General features: G+C 38.2%; 1 protein-coding gene, 1 long non-coding RNA gene and 1 pseudogene across 2 annotated transcripts in view; 2 read left to right on the plus strand and 1 right to left on the minus strand.

Moving 5' to 3' along the window:
- Window positions 1-11,505, plus strand: part of PAM (peptidylglycine alpha-amidating monooxygenase) — a 232,832-nt gene extending 221,327 nt beyond the window's left edge. The window contains 5 exon segments of the mRNA XM_030325845.1: window positions 1,579-1,593; window positions 1,596-1,631; window positions 6,857-7,060; window positions 9,961-10,017; window positions 10,674-11,505. Coding sequence (XP_030181705.1) covers window positions 1,579-1,593; window positions 1,596-1,631; window positions 6,857-7,060; window positions 9,961-10,017; window positions 10,674-10,855 — 494 coding nt within the window. The 3' untranslated portion in view covers window positions 10,856-11,505.
- Window positions 1-13,933, minus strand: part of LOC116738190 — a 35,933-nt gene extending 22,000 nt beyond the window's left edge. The window contains exons 1-2 of the long non-coding RNA XR_004343859.1: window positions 13,187-13,933; window positions 7,943-8,117 (exon numbers count right to left, since the gene is read on the minus strand). This is a non-coding gene — a long non-coding RNA (uncharacterized LOC116738190). The remainder of the gene's footprint in view (window positions 1-7,942; window positions 8,118-13,186) is intronic.
- A 3,114-nt stretch (window positions 13,934-17,047) lies between these two features.
- Window positions 17,048-18,159, plus strand: LOC115519940 (annotated as a pseudogene).
- The last annotated feature ends 4,088 nt before the right edge of the window (window positions 18,160-22,247 follow it).

Consider the following 22,247-nt stretch of genomic DNA (forward strand, 5'->3'; position numbering starts at 1 on the left):
TCATACTAAAAACAAGTTTGTCAATTAAACAGGGTCCAGGGCACCTGGGTGGCTCAGTCGATTGAGTGTCTGACTTTTGATTTCAGGTCAGTCATAATCCCTGGGTCATAGGATCGAGCACCACGTCAGGCTCCATGCTGAGTGTGGAGCCTGCTTAAGATTCTCTCTCTCTCCCTCTGTCCCTCTCCCCGACTCGCACTCTCTCGCTCTCTCTCTCTCTCTCTCTCTCACAAAAAAAAAAAAAAGGCAGGGTAGAAACAATAGGAGAAGATAGGGTTAAAGAAAAGAATTAAAGAATGGAAGACAGTAAAGCTGAGGTATCAGGAACTGCAACAAGCAATTTTAGATAGATAATAAGGTCATTTGGAATTAATGAAGATAAATACTAATTATAACAAGGAAAAGTGAAAATTACAACAAAGAAAGAAGTAAGTTATAAGAAGAGAAGTAATATCAAGAGTCCAAAAACTTTAATTGTTGAGCATACAGATCTTGGAACCCAAGTAAATTTGATAACTGCTATCTTCAGAATTGTTCTTTGAGTAGCTTTTGCTGTTTTGTAATAAGGACCCAGTTAGAGTTGAGGGCACAGAGATGTCTGTGGACTGTTTTACTCCAGCAGTAGCCTTACATTCCCCTTGTAAGTGTAGCTCTCCCACCACCTGCCTCCTCAAAGAGGAACCAGAACGTGTGGGCAGACAGGAAAGTAAATAGATGGATAATTCCCAATTCCAAGACTAACTCCAGGCTTTTCCAAATTTAAAAAAAAAAAAAAATGAATAGCTTTCAAGATAGAAAAGACCTCAGAAATCTAGACAGTATCTTCATTTTGCAGACAGGAATATGATACTTGAACTCATCAAGATTCTGGTCTGAGGGTCTTTATACCATCCTAGTGGTCAGTACTCAACAGAGATGCATATCCAAGTCACGGTGGGGAGGGCTTTCAAAACACATGGCCAGATCCTACTCAAGATCTATAGAAAGAAGAGGGTGACAATATGTGTATTTTGGAAAGGCTTCCAAGTGGTTTTGACAATCCCTTGGTTGAGAAGCGCTGCAATAAACATTCAGCTTTGAAAGAGAAAAACGCTCTCTGGAGTCCAGAATGCAACTGAATAATAAATCTCGAAAACAGTACTTTTGGAACAGTAAGACTGCCATCGGAGGCTAAACAAATGTCCCCTGTCTTTGCATTCTACTATTTAACTAGTGAAATCTATGTATGTAGCTAGAATACTGGTAATCAAACATGGCAGAGTTAGTCATCAGTCCATGTCCATATAAAAACAGAACCACTTGATATTTCAAAAATACATTCATTATGAACTCCACAAGGAAAATCTTATTTTGAATATGAAGAGCTTAGAAATATTTCAGCTTTCCCTAGGAGACTGTATCCAGGATTCATGGGCCTGGCACCAAATTAGTGGTTTGTCTTAAAACTCTTCTGTAATATGATCTTGCATTCAATGAAGTGAGAAAATATTTGCTACTAAGTAAAATAATGTCAAAATTAAGTTTTCAAATCTTTTTTGGAGATTTGATTTTCTTTTTCCTTTGCTGTGCTATTTACAGAAATGGAACATCGATCAGTAAAAAGGCTGGCATTGAGGTCCAGGAAATCAAAGGTTGGTCAGATTCCTCTTATGACTGTGAAACCCAAGACTATTTGTGCTGAATTATTTTATGGCTCTTGATTGCACATTAAAAAATATCAGACTAAAAATATAATCCGGTAAATCATCCATAACTTCTACTATGTACTGAGCCTTTAAACCTGCATGTTGCTACTGTTTTCTCTGTTAAATGGACTGGTAATAATGAGCTCAAATTCACTGATTTCAAGTGATAGAAAGTGATTCTGAACAAGTGGGCCAAAGACATTCAAAGAGGAAAAAAAAGTAAGTCAGCCACTTTTAGAAGAACATTAACCTCAGACAAGCAGAAAATACCATCCAGTATACTGGAAAAGGCCTTCCATAATGGGCTGTAGTCTAAATGAGTGAAAACATATCTTGGTGAGTTTCTGTTATAGGGGCCTGACAAGATGAGCTGTTCCCTAAGCTCCAATCTTAGCACCAATCGCCCCCAAAATTTACTGAGGGCCATCTATGTATAAGGGGCTATAATTGGTTTAAGGGAAATGTAACTGTGCCTGACTTCAAAAGACTTCTAACCTATAAGGGAGAGAGGGAGGGAGAGAGAGAGAGAGAGAGAGAGAGAGGAGACGAGAGAGGAGAGAGAGTGTGTGTGTGTGTGGTGTGTGCACGCACACGCATATGCATATACACAAATAAGTATAGCTTTGGTACATACTATCAGGAATGGGAAATGGAATTTAGCTACTGTTAAGCAACCACTGGTTTAATTCGAAATCCTAGTCAAATTATTCTCTCCCTTTCCTAGGATCAGTTTCTATTGTACTGTTATACTATCTGCAGGGTTTTGACATGGTCATGTAAAATTAAGAACTCAATATAGGGTGCTCCCAATGTTTAAAAGCAAAGTGATTTCTATTAGTTGCTTTTATAAATGATTCACCCTAGATATTCAGACTAACCCTAGGCTTACTGTTTTCCTTTCTCATGCAAGCAGATGGAAAAAGATACAAAGAAGCAAGAACCAAGAGGGAGCTTAGGGATTTTATATAGGCAGATAAGAGAATATAGCCAACTCAAGGTTGAAAGGGGTAAGATAATATTATAAAATAAATGGCAAATGTTTGGCATTTATAGAGATTCAACACAGGTGACTCTACTGGGTGGCATTGATACCACACTCATATGATAGAGTTCCTGATCCCTTTATTTTTCTATGATTGTTACATACAGAATTATTGGTGAGTTGTTTTCCCTGGAATAAGTATATTATTATTAATAATAGCTATCATTCATGGAGCACAAACAATGAACTATACAAAAATTACTAAATTAATTCCTTACACCAGCCATGTGATAATTTGATATTATCCCCATTTTACACATGAGGAAATCGAAGATCAGAATACTACTAAGTGATAGAGCCGGGGTTAAACCACAGTTTATTTGCCACTGAAGTCTGTGCTGTAACCACTATTCCTGTACTACTGAGGAGAAATGAATACCACCAATTCATTTACCATAAATTCTTCCAAGAGCTATAGGTTGGGGATGGTTGTATTTACTCTGAAATCTCTGGGATTTCACAGTGGCCTCAAGCCACTTCTGTTTAAATAAGTTCCACCAAAAATAAAATAAAATAAAAATCCTAGATTACAGTATTTGGATTGTTGAGAACAGCCATCCACACTGATCTCTTCTTGCCTGGCCAATGAAGGATGAACAGTGAGCGCTCTCCCCACCACCATTTCCTCTTTCCTCTGTGCACACCACTGACTGAATTCAGAAAACCTCCCAGCCTTGTGGCGGAACACAGGAGTTCAAATAGTAAATGTCATTGAACTATCTTGTCATGACATTCACATTTTAATAGGAATACCTAACTCAAATACCCAAACTCAAATGAAGTTCTTCTAGTCCTCTGTTGGATTCATATGACTCTCATTAAACCTTTCTTTTTTTAAGATTATTTCCTATTACACAAAGGAGTAAAAAGCATGCTGAACCTCCAAAAGTTTGTCTTTTATCAAAACCTGAAAACTTAATTTAAACCATCCCCTTCCAAAAGAGAGGGAGAAACATCACCCAGATTTAGCTGCTGTATAAATTTCCAAATTTGAGTAACCTCTGATGACCTTCATCCCCACTGTGAATGGTCATATAACTGATGAGTAATAACAGGGTTTCAGAACCAGTGTTGTGTTCACGGGAGTTGCACAGGTAAGAGAATGTGTGATGACAAGAAACTTAGGAAAACCATTTTCAAATAAAGTTGCTAGGGATTAAAGATGTCAGAATCATAGCCTTTACCCCTAGCTCCCCAAATAAAAGATGATGATAGTGAATCAGTCTCAATACATAAAAAGAAAACTCTCTAGGGCAGCTAGCATCTTAGGCCTTATGGAGAACAACATATTATAGGGGAAACACACTGCATTAAAAAAAAAGTAATAAAAAGAAAGAGTAATCTCATGGTGCTATCTGCACTTTTCCTGTTACTTGCTAGTATGCCATCTAAAACTTCAGTCGTCAGTTCTGTCTGTAATAAACTGGGTAATAATTGCTGTATGCTGTAGTAAGAATGTCTCTCCTTTACTGTCCGAGTTAGTCCAATTCCAAGAGGTCTCTGGGCTTCTCCCTCTCTCAAGGGGGAAAGAAACATGTTCATGCTTGAGTGTGTGAGCTCACAACAAGAATGCACCTAGCCTCCCTTTCTAACTGAGGGCTTTAAAGGAGGGAAAAAAACTTCCTGTATGTCAGCTTTTCAAAATATATTTATTTCCAAGTATGTATAGGGATGCCAGAAGAGCTTGTTTGAAGACATTTTTGTTTAAAATGCAATAATCTGGCATCGTACATGATAGAAAAATGTCACATGAGGCAGGCCCCTCTCTTCCAGAAGCCCAGGTTCTGGATAATATTGGAGCTTCTTCACTGCTCCTTCATCAGGGATGCTCCAAATTAAAGAATTTAATTTTCAGTTAAAGAATTTAGGATAAAGAATAAAAGTGGCAGAATTTGAATTGTTACTGTTTTGAAATTCCTTAAATCCTTAAATAACTATTTTTTAGACTTTTTATTCCACTTATAAAAGTTCCTGAGAAAGAACAATATATATATTTTTTTTTACTGGGAAATTTAAATTTATCCTCTTTCTTTAAGATATAGAGTATTTTTTAAAATCTAAACATACTTCAGCAGGTTCAAAAGTTAGAATGTTTGTGTATTTTTAGTAGATGCACTCAGATTACCAAAGGGAATGTGGACATCAAGAATTTCTCAAGTGTAGTGTGTATACCTTAGTGAGGTTATTACCTCATTCTCAGCATACTCTCTGTGAATGCTAAACTGATTCTGTTAGTCTGTCACCTACTTCACAGTTCTTGTTTCCTTTTACTGGAGCTCACTCCTAGCTCTGCCTTTATAAAAAGGGAACTGAAAATGAGCTGGTACAGCCATTGTCTCTGGTGCCAGTAAACCCACTAAATGACAGAAAATGCTATGTAATTATTTTGGTTATAGTCACCTTCAAATAGAAACAAATCCTTCTTTCAAGGCAACAAATTTTTGACTACCAATCTGTATCTTTGGTCTGTTTTTTAATCTTGTCTTCTATTTATTGTTATTTTCCTGCTTAAATATAGAAGGAATTTAAGTAAAACAGAACAATTTGCCTATCTCTCCTATAGTAATGAAGAAAAAGATGTAACAATTAGTGATCAGGAAGAGTAAGAATCACACTTATATTCCTCTTGGAAACTGAGATCCAGACAGGTTAAATTGGAGCCATCTAGATCTACGAACCAATCCCTTTCCTTCTCTCCTGCTGAAGTTTCAAAGAGCCACTCCAGTGGACAAAAAATTGAAATAATGGTTTCCCCTTAACCATAGTACAGAGAAGGAAATGAAAACTATGGGGCCATCTGTAAAATGGTGATACTAACAATGCCTACTCATAGGCTTGGTGTAATGATTAAATGAGAACATTGCCTGAAACAGTACAAGTGCTCAGTAGGTTTCATTGAGATCATGAAGGAGGCTGGCTCAGAACATTGAAGGAAAAAGCTGCAAAAAGCTTATAAGCAAAAAGCTTATAGTGTCTTAAGTAATTTGAGAAATCCTTCCTTGGAGAATTGTCCAGCAAGCTACTAAGCATGTGAACACATATTAAACATTAACCAAAGATTTTCCTGGTTGTGTTGAACCAGCTATTCCTGCCATTTTGTCAAAATTTCCATGAGGCCATATGATACACTCTACATCGCACCAAGAAACTGAAGTTCCAGAAATCTTGTGAGCATTTTGGCAAAGATGATAGTAACTTCTAGACTTTGCACACTAGGGTTTTTGTACAAGCACACATATGTACTTCTGGAGGGCAAGAATGTTGGAAGGCTCAACCTTCAAGTCAGTAGTTGTTAAGATACCTGAAGCAGTTTATATGGTTCAGTTGAATCATTTCCCAAACAGTACTTTAGGCCTGTTATCTACCCAGTACCAGTCAATACCAGAGAATTGTTCTATTTTCATCATACACAGAATCATATATACAGTGCTTCTGTGTATACTTACGGCTTACTAGGAACTGTACAAAAGAACCTGAAAAGGACACAGTTCTTTTTCCAGTTTGAAATCCTAGAATAAATGTGTGTCACTGTGCATGCGATGTGCCAATAACTCATTGAACATTAACAAGATTCATAAACTAAAGATACAAGGAAACATGCTTATTAAACACCATCTCTATGATAAACATTCACACTCAACAATTTTATGAAGGAGGTGTTTTGTTTGTTTGTTTATCATCATAGTTCTACAGATGAGGTTACTAAGGCCCAGATTATTTAAGTAACTTGCCCAAAGTTACACAGCTAATTTATATAGGAAAACTAGGATTTCAGCCTAGATTCATTTGACTGTAGTATGCACACCAATTCTTTGCCTGCACCATACTGCCTATTAATTTTAACTTTGAAAAAAATGCAAAAGGAGGATATTTGTTTTGTGGAATTATGGGGAATAAAGGGTAGGATCGAAGAAAACCAACTTAAAGGTACAAAACCATTGGGTGGATATTACTAATCACAATACCTGCTGCTAGCTTGGTAGATTCAGATATTGAAATGTGAACCCCACATGCACGGAACTCAACAAGTTCTTTATGAGCAGTTGTTGATTTGACTGGGTAGGGGTGGGTGGTTGGGTTTTGGAATCTTTGAGTCAGTTGAATATTGTGAACTCTTCTTTCCCTGAAGAATCCGAGGCAGTTGTTGAAAACAAAATGGAGAACAAACCGGCCTCCACAGAGTTGCAGAAGATGCAAGAGAAACAGAAACTGATCAAAGAGCCGGGCTTTGGAGTGCCCATTGTTCTCATTACAACCCTTCTGGTTATTCCGGTGGTTGTCCTGCTGGCCATTGCCTTATTTATTCGGTGGAAAAAAACAAAGGCCTTTGGAGGCAAGTAAAATGAGCCCCTTGAACTTGGAACCTACCTTTGAAAGAGTGTTTGGCCTAAGTATCCCCAAAGTTTGGTTGTGATTTTTTTCAGTGTTTTTTCTAAATGCTCTCTGCCTTTTTGGATATTATTGTTTATGTTCCAAATATTGTTTATAAGTTAGTATCACCATAGAAAAAGTATCTGAAGCCTCAGAAATTTAGATAGTTAGATTAAAATATAACTTTTAATACTGCCTTTTAGCAATTGGCATAAGCCCAGTTAATGTCTCCACATGAAATTGTGTAGATATGTAGTCACTATAAATTAGGGTCAGGAAGGAGGAGATCCTTGCTGTTAGAAACAGGCCCAGGCCTCAAAATACCTAGGTCCATTCTTTGGGAGTTATATATTTCCCCTGCTAGTCCTGGCTTTAGCTCCTAGCTACATGACCTTGGGCAAGTTACTTAGTCTCTCCAAGCCACAGTTTCCTCATCTATAAAGTAGGGATAAAATACTCACAAGGTTGTGTGAAGATTAAGGGAAATAATAAACATAAAGCATTTATCAACAGTATCTGCCACCAGGTAAGTGCTCAAGTAACACCACCAATGATTGTGAAAAACAGTCATTGGTAATACAGTAATAGAAGTCATAAGTCATAAAAGATACTTATCTTAAACCTCAACTTTCTCAGGAAATCAACTATTTATTCCTACAATACATCATTCAGTAGCTTTTAAATAGTCACAATTTGGGCCATCAGCCTTCCTTCACCAAACAAGGCAGGGTCCAGTGTTGGAATCAGTATTTTATCAGATCATTATCATAGTGTAGGAAGAGGAGCTGTGTTCCTTTCAGGACATTCAAATAAACAAACAAATAATCCAGCCCATGATTCTTACCTCCCAGGAGCAGTCCCTTGGCTGGCTTCCCAGGTCCTAAGGCAAGAGTCTACAACTGTGTCGGGGAAGGAATCTGTGGGCCAGGGTGGGAGGCAGCATTCGATCAAGAAGTAGCATCTGATTCTATTTCAGGCCAAGGCGACCATGGCAGGGATTCAGTGCCCACGGCAAAGCCCTGACACAGAAAAGCACACAGAAACAAAGAACAGAGGATTCCATTTAATTAGTTGTGAAAGGGAATTTTTCTAGGACTTTGGTTTGCTGTTCATCTGCAATTGATAAAGCTCTCAAAAATACAATTAACTCTTCAAAAAGAACTTCTTTTGAGCCCCTGTTAAGGGTATGGAACTGTGGTAAGCAGGAGCAAAGATAAACATAGTCGTTGTCTTCATGGAGTTAGATGGAAGCTTCAAAAGAGCAAAAATCTTCCATGTTGACTTGTTTACTTATGTATCCTCAGCACAGTCACAGTTCCTGGCACTAGGGGTTTGATAAATAGTTGTTGGGGAAATGACTGAATAAATAAGTGGAGCTCACAGAATAGATGAAACATAAAAAAAGAGAGGACTGTATATAAAGGTAACAACAGAGGGTGGTAAGTGCAGTGATAAATACGCAGAGCATCAGGAACACGAGGGGCTGGGACCAGGCAGCAGGAATGGTGGTATTCAACCACACTGGAAGGAGTAGTAGCTAGGGAGTTAAGAAGGTTTGGTCTCTCCTGTTCACCGGTAAGCACGTGTGACACAGCACTGTTACAGAATACTGAATTTACAGGAGTGTGTTGGGAAGGCAGAGACCTAAGTCAGACCATATGAAATTATCTTTATTCATATTGAAGTATTCAACAGAAATATTGCAGTTTTATATGGTTCCATATAATACATTTAATTCTAAAAGTAGATCAGCTTGTCACCTTTTTTCAGCATTTGTTCTGGATAGATCTTGTCCAATTAATGAGTTTTTAGTAACCCTCATAAAAGACCTTCCATTTATTCAACACATACTTATTGCATGTCACTTCCACATCAGACACTGTGGTAGGCACAGGGAATACAAAGTCAGCTAAATAAAGGCTGTCCTGCATCCTTATAGAACTTATAATCTAATCTGTTGGCTCTCTAACAGTCTTAATCAGATTCTTCCCTTCTTGCCTATTTTTCTCCACACCCACTCTTCTACCTTTCCTCTGCCATCTGCTTGCTAGCTTTTTCCTCGAGGCTGCCTCTACTCCTGGTTAGAGGCTTCATAGGAGAACCCCAAGCCTCACTTCCCTGTCTACAGCCCTTAGGGGAGTAGCCCTTAGGGGAAGTCAGGACAAAAAGTACAGACAGATACAGAGCAAAGGGAAAAATAAGTCCATTGGGAGTTCTGCCTCCCCATAAAGAAAGAAGGTCCATCCATCAGGAAGATGGGAAGCTCCAAGGGAGAGTTTGGGTCACTTTTATGACTGAAATTATTCAGTGTTTCAGGTCCTTGCCTTCACTTAAGTCCTACACAAAGAAGAAATGATGTACGTAAATCCAAGGCTGTCTCAAGCACATGTACTGTGCTTAATAGAAAGATTAAAGCCTGAGACAAAACTCCTAATTTATAATAACCAAAGCTTCCCAAGTTGTTACAAACTCCTGGTAATTTAATTTTGTCCTAATAAAAATAACTAATATTTATTGAGCATTTACTGTGTAGCTACCAGGCACTGTTCTAAGACACACATGCAGTATCCCATCTAAACCTTGCAGATGGGTAGGAATTATCATTGATCCCTCTTTTCTCCAATGAGAAAACTGAGGCTCAAAGAAGTAATTTATTGAGACTGCACAGCACTGAAATCGAACCCAGCTCTGGCCCTCAGATACATCACAATAATATCGCCTTTTTCCCCCTAGAATTGCTTTACAGACAAACCCAGGCCTTGTTTTTAATCATTTATGAACCTCTGATTCGGTATTGAAAGTTGAGCCCATGGTTGAGGAGGGTGACTGGGACTCATTTTGAAATGTGCCATCTTTTTCTAGCAGATTCTGAACACAAACTTGAGGCAAGTTCAGGAAGAGTGCTCGGAAGACTTAGAGGTATGCCTGTGACCTTTCAGAATCCTTCACATGTGGCTCAGAGTCAACACGCTCATGTCCTTTACAGAGCAGGGATCTAATTCCCATACTCTCTCTAAAAGTAAACTCCTCATGTGCAGCACAGCAATGTTAAATGCAGAATGCAAACCGTAAACCAAACTGAAGTATGTGGCGCTGGCAGCACATTTCCCAGTTTCGTTTTTTTCTACCTTGCCTTTCTATATTTAATTCTCTTCCCCTGCCTTTTATCTATCTGGCTTCATTTGTCTTCAGTAAATTTTCTTTCACTCCTGTCAGCATGTCAGTGCTTGTCATAGTGAAGATGACCTTTTCATATAGTCATTGAATGAAGAGCTCCTCAAGGGATCCCAGTTCCAGAGAGCCTGGAAAAAGCAGGAGCTGGGAAATGAATCTTAAAGAATCCTACAGAAACACATAATCCTGGGGAGCTTTTTTCTTATATATATTAATAAATCAGTACAAGTAATACCTTTCTGACTCTGTAGGTTATCTCTTTCACTTCTGTTGTTGTTGTTAATATCTACCCTTTCCCATCCCAATATCTAATGTGTTTACCATTTAAGAATTTACAAGTACACCGAGAATCATTTGTGCAAACTTTCCATCAGTTCTATGTCACTGTGTGCTTTCTCCAGGAAAGGGAAGTGGAGGCTTAAACCTCGGAAATTTCTTTGCAAGCCGGAAAGGCTACAGCCGGAAAGGGTTTGACCGTCTTAGCACCGAGGGAAGTGACCTAGAGAAAGAGGAGGATGATGGAAGTGAATCGGAAGAGGAGTATTCAGCACCTCTGCCTGCGCCCTCACCTTCTTCCTCCTGAAGACGGGCTTTGATTTAGGTTGATGAGATTTTCCAAGAATGCCCGATTCCTTTCCCTTTAGCACGTTTAGAGTTTTGCGTATTTAATTGTAAACTGTACTAGTCTATGTGGGACTGTACATGTTTTATTTCATTTGTTTTTAGTTGGCTTCTGTTTCTAGTTGAGGAGTTTCCTAAAAGTTCATAACAGTGCCATTGTCTTTATATGAACATAGCCTAGAGGAATGGTCCTCTTCTTCCATCACACTACTAATTTAATGATGGAAGCTTTGCTCATTTACATTTTTGAGACTTTTCTGTAGATGTAAATAACCCCATTCTCTGCTTGAACACAGTATTTTCCCAATAGCACTTCCATTGCCTATGTCTGTCTTTGGTGCCTTTCCTGTTCAGCATTCTCAGCCTGTGGCAGTAAAGAGAAACTTTGTGCTACATGAGGACAAAGCTGCTAAATCTCCTATTTTTTTAAAATCACTAACATTATATTGCAATGAGGGAAAGAAAAAAAAAGTCTCTATTTAAATTCGTTTTTTAATTTTCTTCAGTTGGTGTGTTTTTGGGATGTCTTATTTTTAGATGGTTACACTGTTAGAACACTATTTTCAGAATCTGAATGTAATTTGTGTAATAAAGTGTTTTCAGAGCATTAGCTGTCAGAGTGTATTTTGCAATTTTTGCATATTTGCAGGGTTTTGTATACAACTTTTGTAATAATTACACAAACCACGGATATAGTGAAAACTACCCAATGTCTTCAGCAGAAAGAAATGTGTTGTATTGTATTAAAATGAAGATGATATTTTGTTATGTAGCTGATATAAATTAAAAACCAGCATCAGAGTTTACATACATGTGTAAATCCAGGCTCTCTTTTAAATTTAAAGAGGGGTTTTGCCTGTGTATCAATCAGGAGGTAAATAATTTAATAAAAGGTGATCTAGCTAAGAGGAAACCTGTGTCTCAAGTTACATATGCAAATAGACCCATCAATATAGGTTACTACTAGTTTTCTTTTTAAAGAATAATTTCACTCCAATTCCATGTATTCATGGGAATATTCATCTCTTACAGGAACTATGAATTACTTTTATAACATCTTTTTCATAATTCATCAATGCAGTTTAGTAAGAACGTGATCACTTTTCTTTGTGTAATAATCAGACTCTAGAATCCTTTCTTCAAAATGCCTGTATTTGCAATCCAGGCATCTTAGTAGTGGCACATTAGAGATATAATTGACTCATCATGAAAACAATACAGAGTGCTTTGCAAAAAAAAGTATATTAATTAGAATGTCTTCCAGCTATATTGTTTTTAAAAATCTAACATAACCTAGATTTTTTTTCTTCTCATACACCAAAGAAGATCTGATTGAAAGATTTATTACTTCCCATATATTCACCTTCCTGGTATAGCTTAATTTGGGCATCCTACCCAAATAGAAGCTTCACCTTTTTTTTTTTTTTTATTCTTATCTTCCTTCTCAAATAAGGATATATTTACCTCCCTTTGCCCACTCCTTTATGCCCCTTTCAGTGCATACTGGTAAACATGTAAATATAGAATGATAACACTATTCTGAGGTATATGTGCCTGTTCACAGTATGTAAGATATTTTTATTTCAACATCAGAATTAGTCCAGTACCCACCACCCCCCCGCCCCCGCCAAGACACATGTTTTATAGGTTGACTTTGATGCTGTTCAAGTTTGCTTACATTGAGGAAATTAGTTGACTTGCACTCAGGTCATCTTTTGTGGTGCAATATTTGATCATCAGCTCCATTAGCTGCTTTTTTAAATGTTACCTACATCAAATCTTATTCCTAAACAGTTTACAATGACTCAATGGATGCAAAAAATAAATAAAAATGATAAATGATAAGGAGGTGAAAAAGATAAATGGAGAACAAAGATAAAAATGGAGAACAAAGATAAAAAGAAAAATTAATACGAGAGTAGTTCCTATTACACCTGCTCAGGCCAAGACGTTGGCTCTAAGCTTTCTAGCAGCTCATTAAATAAAACTTGATTAGTTATATAATTCATAAATCCATTAAACATTTAGAATTCCTAATTATAAGGACAGAAAAACTTGTTCCCAAGTATCTTCTGAAAGACTGCAGCAAGATGTGTGAGTAAAGTCTTCAACAATATCCACAGAGTAGACAAATACATTTTGCAAGTCTGTTCTTACATATATCCCTCAATATAGCATGTGACATCTTATATCTCATATAAGCAAATGGCATTATAAAAAAGAAGATACAGAAAAAGAAAATCTGCTGGGGCATAATAAACCTGTCCTAGTACACTACCCTTATTCTACTAACCTGGCTTAAAGATGGTAGACTAGAAATGAATGAACTGCATTGCCTTCAAGCAATCTCTCCATTGATTATCGTTCTTAGCTGAATTTCATTCAGAGACACTCAGAGAATGCATTGCCTGTGAAGCGTCTTAAGAAGTGGATCCCATCCCTGGCTTCACAGTAGAATCCCCTGGGGAATTTAAGGAAAAAAAAAAAAAAAAAAAAAAAAAAAAAAAAAAAAAAAAAAAAAAAAAACCAAACACTCCTTCCAGAGAGCCTGATTTAGTTGACTTACAGTAGGACATTGGTGTAGATCACATTTTTTAATTTCTCTAGGTAATTCTAATGTGCATCCAGAGTTGAAAACCATTGTTTTTGAGAATTGGCTATTCAACTTTGCCAGTTACTACAAGTAGATAGCTATATTTGCACATAAATTATAGTTTACAGATGTTTGGACAGAGGAGACAGGGTCTGAGGTATTTTGTTTTGACCATTAGTACCACGATCGGAATACCTCAATTGTTCATTGTTTTAAACTAGATAATTAAAATAGGTATAACTGACTTATTAAAAAGGCGAAGAGAAACAGCTGGGCTTTGATTTTTGTTTTACATTAAATTACCCAGAGACTATTGTTTGGGGGACGTAAAAGAAGTCATTCACTGATTTGGCTCTGAATTATCATATGCATAAAATCTTTTGTTCTAAGCTTTCTTCTTAGTTTATTATAATTTTTAATATATTAATTTTTTTAAGTTTTATTTATTTTGAGAGAGCATGTATGAGCAAGGGAGAAGCAGAGAGTAGGAGAGAGAATCCCAAGCAGGCTCTGCACTGTCAGCATGGAGTCCTACAAGGGGCTCAAACTTATGAACCGTGAGATCATGACCTGGACTGAAACCAAGAGCTGGACGCTTAACCAACTGAGTCACACAGGTACCCCATCTTCTTAGTTTATTAAATCAGCATATTATTTTTCAAAATTCCCATGTATCTTTAAACTCTCACTCAAATGTTATATAAATTGAGTATTTAAGTAGCTGAATGATAAGGGAAGCCACAGACTTGGTTTTAGGGCTTATTCCCCAGACTGTCACCTACTTAGTAGCCCAAAGTCAATGTCAAAGTTAATGTAGCCTATAGCAATACTTCTCAGACTTCAGCAACTGTAAGTATCAACTGGGGCTACTTATTGTAAGAGGACTAACTCTTGGTCCCATTCCCAGAGTTTCTGATTCACTACATTGAGCAGGGCCTAGATCTCTGCATTTTTAAAAAAAGTTTATTTATTTTGAGAGAGAAAGCGCATGTGAGTGGGGGAGAGGGAGATAGAGAGAGGGGGGAGAGAGAGAATCCCAAGCAGGGTACACTCTATTAGCACGGACCAGGAAGCAGGGCTTGATCTCATGAACCATGAGATCATGATCTGAGCCAAAATCAAAGCTTAACTGACTGAGCCGCCCAGAAGCCCCAGATCTATGCATCTTTAAGAAGTACCCCTGGTGATTTGGATCCAGGTGTTTCATGGACCATCTACAGGAAATACGGTCCTACAAGGATTAGCTAAGCCTTAAAACAAATTATTAGGCACACAAAGCCGTTTGCTCAAATATGTGGTCTCTATAGAGCAAAAGGTCCAGAAGCCAACTCTCCTTATCATCCTCACTCCAAGGAGAAGCCACATTCAACTTCTCTCTCAAATGGCCATGCCCTTACTGTCCTTCCAGCTTCTAGACATTTTTCCAGATGCCTAAATAGACTTCCCCTATCAAACTCTTACCTCACTGGGTTATAATTAAATAAATAAGAACAAAATTTTTTGGCTCATTATTTCATAACAGGATCTAGGGACACAAAAACTATCATCAGATCTGTCTCTCTCTGTCTCTCCCTCATTCTCTCATTCTCTCTCTCTTAACACACACTCTCTCTCTCCCCTGCAGCTGTTTTCCTCTGTGTTGGTTTCATACTCTAGAATTTTCTTTCTATGTGATATAAAAGATATCTCTGGTAGATGTCTGAAAATTTGAGAGAGCCTCCCCTACATCCCCCATATCTATATCACTCCCCCAAAAGGATTTAGAAACACAGTAACACTAGTATTTTCTTCTTCAGAAATGACAATAGATTCACAAAGATATATCCATCAGCCCTTATAGTTCACTCTTTTAGGAATGAGGAAAGTGAAGAAAAGTTTTCCTTGGACCTTCTATGGCCATGGTCATTTCTGAGCTAATCCTTAGCAAAGGGAATGGGATTATTTTTATACCACTCAGGCCACTCAGCATGAAGCTTGATGGGATGAAATTTCCCTAAGTCTCATGACTCCAAAAGAGAAGTGCTAGACACTGAAACAAAATTCAGACAGGAAAGAGAGGTAGAAGAAAATGGCTGTTAAGGAGGCAACCAACAGTCCACTACAGGCTAGCTGTACTCTAAGTTTAGAGAATAAAATTCATTTATCAACAGATACCTGCTAAACTCCCAAAACCTCAAAAAGCTCACAATGTTGAAGGGCAAAAAGCATAAAATCATTGGATTAAACTCAGTGATTGAAGTAGAGCAACACACCTGACAAAGTTTGTAGTCAGGGATCATAGAAGTTATATGTTAATACTCAAGAAGGCATTTAATAGAAAAAAATTAAATGGAAGTTGTTGGTGGGCAAAAATTCTGCATAGTTCTTCAATAATTAATTAGCTTTTTAATCACCTTAGGGCTTCTCTAAAAATCAAATATTGCATAGTTTGTTCAATATGTAGTTGATACTCTTCCAATAAGAATATAATTTCAGAATACCAAGTATCTAATAAAAATTCCAAAAAAGCAAAAGTTCTGGGTGACAGTTGAAAGTATGTTCTGAAACAAAGGCTGCAAAATATTGCATTGGTCCCAAAGTTCCTGGACTGAAAAGAGCCTGAATTCCAGATCAAAGTTTAAAAAACATTTTAGTGTCATTTTCACATTTGTATATAATATTTAAACTCTAAATCATGTTATTTTCTTAAAATATCTAATATATCCCTTTCATTATTTATTTTTATTATTTTTTGTTTTTTAAATTTTTTTAATGTTTTTATTTATTTTTGAGACAGAGAGAGACAGAGCATGAGCAGGGGAGGGGCAGAGAGAAAGGGAGACACAGAATCCGAAGCGGGCTCCAGGCTCCGAGCTGTCAGCACAGAGCCCGAGCTGTCAGCACAGAGCCCGACGCGGGGCTCGAACTCACGGACTGTGAGATCATGACCTGAGCCGAAGTCGGATGCTTAACCAACTGAGCCACCCAGGCCCCCCTCCCTTTCATTATTTAGATAGATTAGAAGAGATACGTGCATTCTAATTAAAATATAATAAGTCAATTGATTATTTACTGACAGTCATAGCGGGAAGGAGGAAAAGAAGGACAGAGGGAGAGATGAAGGTGACATCCACATACATAAATTTCTCATCAAGAGTTCTTCAGGATAGTTATTACCAGTGCAGTGAATGGCTGACATCTGGTGGTAAAACAAAAAATTTGCATGGATTTGTGCACTCATAAAAGGGGCTATTCAGTGAGTGATGCCTGTGTCTTCAAGAACAACTTAAAATGTTACTAGTCATCCAGTTTTTATGTTTACATCATGCCATACATCCAGGTATTCGAAAAGATCTGGAACATCAGGTGTCACATAGATACTGACAGTACCCATGTCCTCTTTGCCAATGCAGTCACCAGAGAACAGAAAATCATGAAATTGTCTGGCTATTTTTTTTTTAATGTGAGCACTTGAGGCAAAAATAAACATATATAATGTCTTTCAAAATCATTTTCTTACTTTTAAGAAATAAGAGAAAATAAAAATTTGGTCCATAAAAGTAAAAAAGTTGGGGGCTTAATATTGATCCCTGGGAAAGAAGATGCAGCCAGTAATTATGCCAAAGGCCATGACATCATTGGCAAGGAGATTACTGACCTAGCCTTGATCTGAAAACTGGTGGATCTATGTACAGGGCTATGGGACTTGCCTATCTTCCACAGCTTCAGGGGCAGCACCAGCTCTGGGTTTGTGCCTCTGCTTATGGAACAGCTCTTGGTAGTCTATGGCAGGAAGTCCAAACTCAAAGTTGCCAATCCCCCAGGTTTCCACAGTCATGGTGGAGCCCCACAATTCCTTCCTGATCACCCACCCGACCCTGGATCATTCTCACTGTGCCTTCACGGTCAGTGAGGAAGCCATCTATGACATATGTTGACACAACCTAGATACCAAACGGCCCATATATACCAATCTCATTCATGTGATTGGGCAGATTGTGTCCACCATCACTACCTCTCAGCAACTTGACACTACCCTGAATGTGAATTTGACAGAATTCCCAAACAACCTGGTCCCATATCCACTTTCCACTGGCTACCAATCCCCAGGCATCTCAGCTAAGAAGGCCTATGATGAGTAGCTGCTTGTGGCCAAGATCACCAATGCCTGCAAGCCAGGCAATCAGATTGCCAAGTATGACCCTTGCTGAAGCAATATGTCATCTGTAGCATGTAACTGGGACATGGTCCCAAAGATGTCCACACAGCCATTACCAGCATCAGGATGAAGTGCACCATCCAGCTTGTGGATGTTGCCCAACTAGATTTAAAGTGGGGTCAACTACCAGCCCCCCAATTGTCATCCCCAGGGGAGACCTGGTCAAAGTGCAGCAGACTATGTGCATACTGTGCAACACCACTGCCATGGCTGAGGTCTGGGCCTCCCTGAACCAAAAGTATGATCTCATGTAAGCAAAGTGAATATGCGAGAAGGCATCTATGAAGGGGAGTTCTCTGAGGCCCAGAAGAACCTGGCAGCTCTGGAGAAAGATGAAGAAGAGGTGGGCATGGATTCTGTGGAGGAACAGGCCAAAAAGGGGGAAGATACTAGAGTGCAGCTGGCAGGTATTTCTCTCAGGTGGCTTTCTCCTGCTACCCCTCAGAATGGCTGGTTTCAAGTTGTTTACAATTAAAGTTTCTGAATTAAATGAGTAAAATCATAACTCTATGAATACTAAAAACGATTGAATTTTCACTTTAAATGAGTGAATTTTATGGTATGTTAATTTTACACACACACACACACACGCGCGCGCGCGCGTGCGTGTGTGCAATCATATTCAAACCCAGTAAACCACGTCCATCCTCAAAGCCTGAAAACTCCTGATCACAGGTGGGCCATGGAGAAATGCCTCCATGTCTTCCAAAATTGAGTCATAGCTCCTTCAAATACTGAATCATCCCTACCCCTACCAACCGCCTCACTAAGTAATTCCCTAGCTTTACACTTGTGAAAATACCCTATAGATGTCCTGCTTAGGCCAGTGCTATACACTTCTCCAAGGACATTCCTGCGACACGGCCTTCCTTGCTTAGGGAGAGACCCACAGATACCGGAATGTTTCTGTTGCATGTGGAAGTCTGTGTTCCACAGCAGAATTTCTCTGCCTGGTGTTGTCCTCTTGCTGTATGTCCCCATCCCACCATCAGGTAGATCTATTGCCTACTTTAGATTTCTCAACTCAGGGAGCCTCTGTCCGTGAGATTCAAAACCTAAAAGACAGAGGGCCTTCCAGTAGGGAGAGATGTGAAGCTAGCTATGGAAAGAGCTGCGTATGTCTGGGAGGAGAACAGAAAGCATTCAGCTTTCTGCTCCTTCACTACCTTCACTGCCCATTCCATCTTCCCTACTCACATATGACCAGTCCTTCATCACAGTTGGAATAAAACTCTTTACCAATGGAGCCAAACACAGCTTTCTCCTCCGAGTTAACTGAAATGTCATATTGCTTCAGTAAAGCCCTGTATCCCAATGACCTTGGCAATATAGATATCTTAGTAAAATTATACACTATGCTAAGACTTTTAGGTTATGACAAGAATTCAAAGGAAGATTTAGAATTAAAGGCTAATAACTCAAGTTTGTGAGGTAGGATAGGAGATATTCCTAAGAATTTCTGATTCTTTTCCTGGAAAAAAAAAGTTCTCTCCCCAGTTTTCCAACCGAAAATTGAGGTAAAAATAGGAAAAGTGATATTCTGTATAAATTACACTGGATTGTAAATTCCTCAGCAAAGACAAAGTACTATGTGATTGCAAAGTAATATGTTATTGCTGAGACCAACGCTCTGTCTCATTCAGTATGTACTGGCAGATGAGGATGAGATTTTTGAGAACTTGCAAGCTTTATTTGCAGTCCCTTAAATGTGGTGTTAGCATCAGCTATATCCATCAAAAGGGGGAAGGGGGCCAAACGCTCTGCTGCCATCATTCATAAAGCTAGAAAACTTGCTTAAGCATCTGTTTGATCTGCCAGGTAATATAAATAATGCCATAGAGTATGTACAATCAGTCACCAGATGCTTTGGATCGCTGCCTCAGCAGTGATTAACAAGAAATGTGGCAGGTCAACTATAAGTGCAGCAAAGAGAATGTCTTGGCCTCTCCAAAGGGAAACATATTAATTAAAGTTTTATTCTGGAGAGTTCTGAACTGTGCATAAATGAATGCTGAATTTTTATCCCCTGGATTCCAGACTCTTATCCAAATATCTACCCAACAGTTCTACTTCAATGTATAATAAGCATCTCAAACTCAACACGTTGAAACTGAACTTCTCTTTTCTTTCCCAAGTCTTCCTCATCTTAGTGGCAACTCCATCTTTCCAGTTATGCAAGCCTAAAAAGTTTAGAGTCATCATAGATTTCTCTCTTCTTCTAAACATCCACCTCCAGTGTCAGCAAATCCTGTTTACCTTCAAAATACAACAGATATTAGCCATTTCTCACCACCTCCATTACTACCAGTGCCATCATCATCTCTCACCTCAATTACTGCAACAGCCTCATAACCAGTCTTCCATTGTGCTTTCTCTGTCCATTCTTAATCCAGCTTCCAGAGTAATTATCTAAAAAAATAAGAATTGATATCATGTCACTTTTCTCAAATACTTTCAGTGAGTTCCCATATTACTCAGACTAAAAACAAAGTCGATATGAGGCCTGAAACAATTTATTCTACCACTTTGCCTCTATGATCTTCTGTTATACTCCCTACTACTCTGTTCTAGGTCTCCTGGGCCCCTTACTATTCCTCAAAACCACAGACACAGAAACACTGAAGCATCTTTGCGCTTGCTATTCCTTCTCTCTGGAATGCTCTTCCCCCAGGTATACACATGGCTCCTTTTCTCACTTTATTCAAAACTTTGCTCATGTGTCACCTCCTTCTGTTAGTTGATTTCTCTGCTCCCTATTGTGTTCCTGACTTCATTCATGCTTTTTTTATGTAGCTGTAATTTATTCATTTTCACTGCCACTTAGTATTCTATTGTATGAATATGCCACAATTTATTTATCCATTCTATTGATGGATAGCTATGGTGTTTCTAATGTTTGCTATTGCAAAAAAAAAAAAAATCCTCCTATAAACATTCATGAACATAGCACCTGGTGCAAAATGCTGCATTATAGACTTGTGCATCTTCAGCTTTGCTATAGAATGCTAAATTGTTTTTCAGAAATAGTTGTATCAATTTATACACTCACCAACTATATATAACTGTATTGTCTGCTCTACAGCCTTGCTGAGATTTTTAATTATTCCCAATATGGCAGTTTTTAAATCATCTTTAATAATGGTTTTGATCTGCATTTTTTTTTCTGGCTATCAATGAGATTGAGCATCTTTTAATATACTGATCAACTGTATCAGGATTTGAAGAGGGAACAAATGACATGTTAGGATAATCAAAGGAACTAAGTACAAAGATGTTCATGGAGTGTAGGTGAATCCAGACTGTCAGCAATAGAGCTGCTTCTACTCCTAGATCCAAAAGGATAAGAGGAGGGAAAGGTTACTGGAAACCTAGAGGAATAGAGTCCTATGAAGCAGGAAACTTTGGTTGGAAGAAACAGCTAGAGTGAGGAAGGGATCAAGGAGAATAAATATCTCAACCTCACTCTCCTCTCCTGATCTTCTGCCAGGTATCCCCATTGGCTGAATCCAAATGGATGTCAAAGAGGATGAGAACGCTGCTGAGGCCAGGATCCTAAACGAAGCATGGGGTGAAGAATGTAAAGTTGGTATATAGGGGCAAACAAAAGATATTTGCAGGAGCTATTCATTTTTACTTTTCTCTCCTATGAGTAGGAGACTTTCGCCCATTTTTATATTAGGTTATTTTTTTCATATTGATGTATATTAGTTTTTTATGTGGACAATTATTTCTATTGCAAATAAAATTAGTTTCTTTCTGATCGTTATGACTTTTCTTTCTTTTTTCTTGCCTTAATATACTGGCTAGAGCCCCCAATAATTAAAACCAGTGATATTTGTCTGGTTCATGATCTTACACAGAATATTTGCAAATTTGTCTTCATTAAGTATAAAGCCTATTATAGGCTTTTTTTTTCTTAACAGCATATACTGAATCAGGATAAGGAAATGCTTTTCTGAGTTTGCCAAGAGGTTTTTGTTATTGTTGTTGTTTTAAATTTCAAATGGATGTTAACATTCAGCAAATATTTTTTCTCCATCTACTAAATACAGGGTCTACAAACTACTGTCCTCAAAGGCCAAATTCAGCCAACAATTTTTTTTTTTTTTTTGTAAATACAGTTTTATTGGAAAAGAGCCACACTCACTTGTTTAAGTACAATATGGCTGCTTTCATACTAGAATGGCAAAATGTGTAGTTCTGTGGCCTGCAAATCTAAAAATACTTACTATCTAGTTAGCCCTTTGCAGAACTTTGTCAACTAGATGGTTATACAACTTTCCTTTTTACCTCTGATCATATGGCTTAGCTGGCTGTTCTCAAAGCGAACACCCCAAATCCATTCTCTGCCCTTTACTGCTCTATTCCCTCTGAGGCTTATTTTCACTAATTGCATCCCCAAGCTCCCTTGCCACTGGCTTTTCATGAGGGCTGACAAATGAGAGGCAGTAACAGGAGATGGGAGGCTGGTAGCCCTCACTGGTCACAGTTCTGACTTGTTATGGTTCTGGCAGAGGATTCAGTCCTCTACGGCTACAAAGACTTATGGTTAAACCCTTTTCC

The sequence above is a fragment of the Lynx canadensis genome, chromosome A1, assembly GCF_007474595.2.
Source record: "Lynx canadensis isolate LIC74 chromosome A1, mLynCan4.pri.v2, whole genome shotgun sequence".
Classification (NCBI taxonomy): Eukaryota; Metazoa; Chordata; class Mammalia; order Carnivora; family Felidae; genus Lynx; species Lynx canadensis.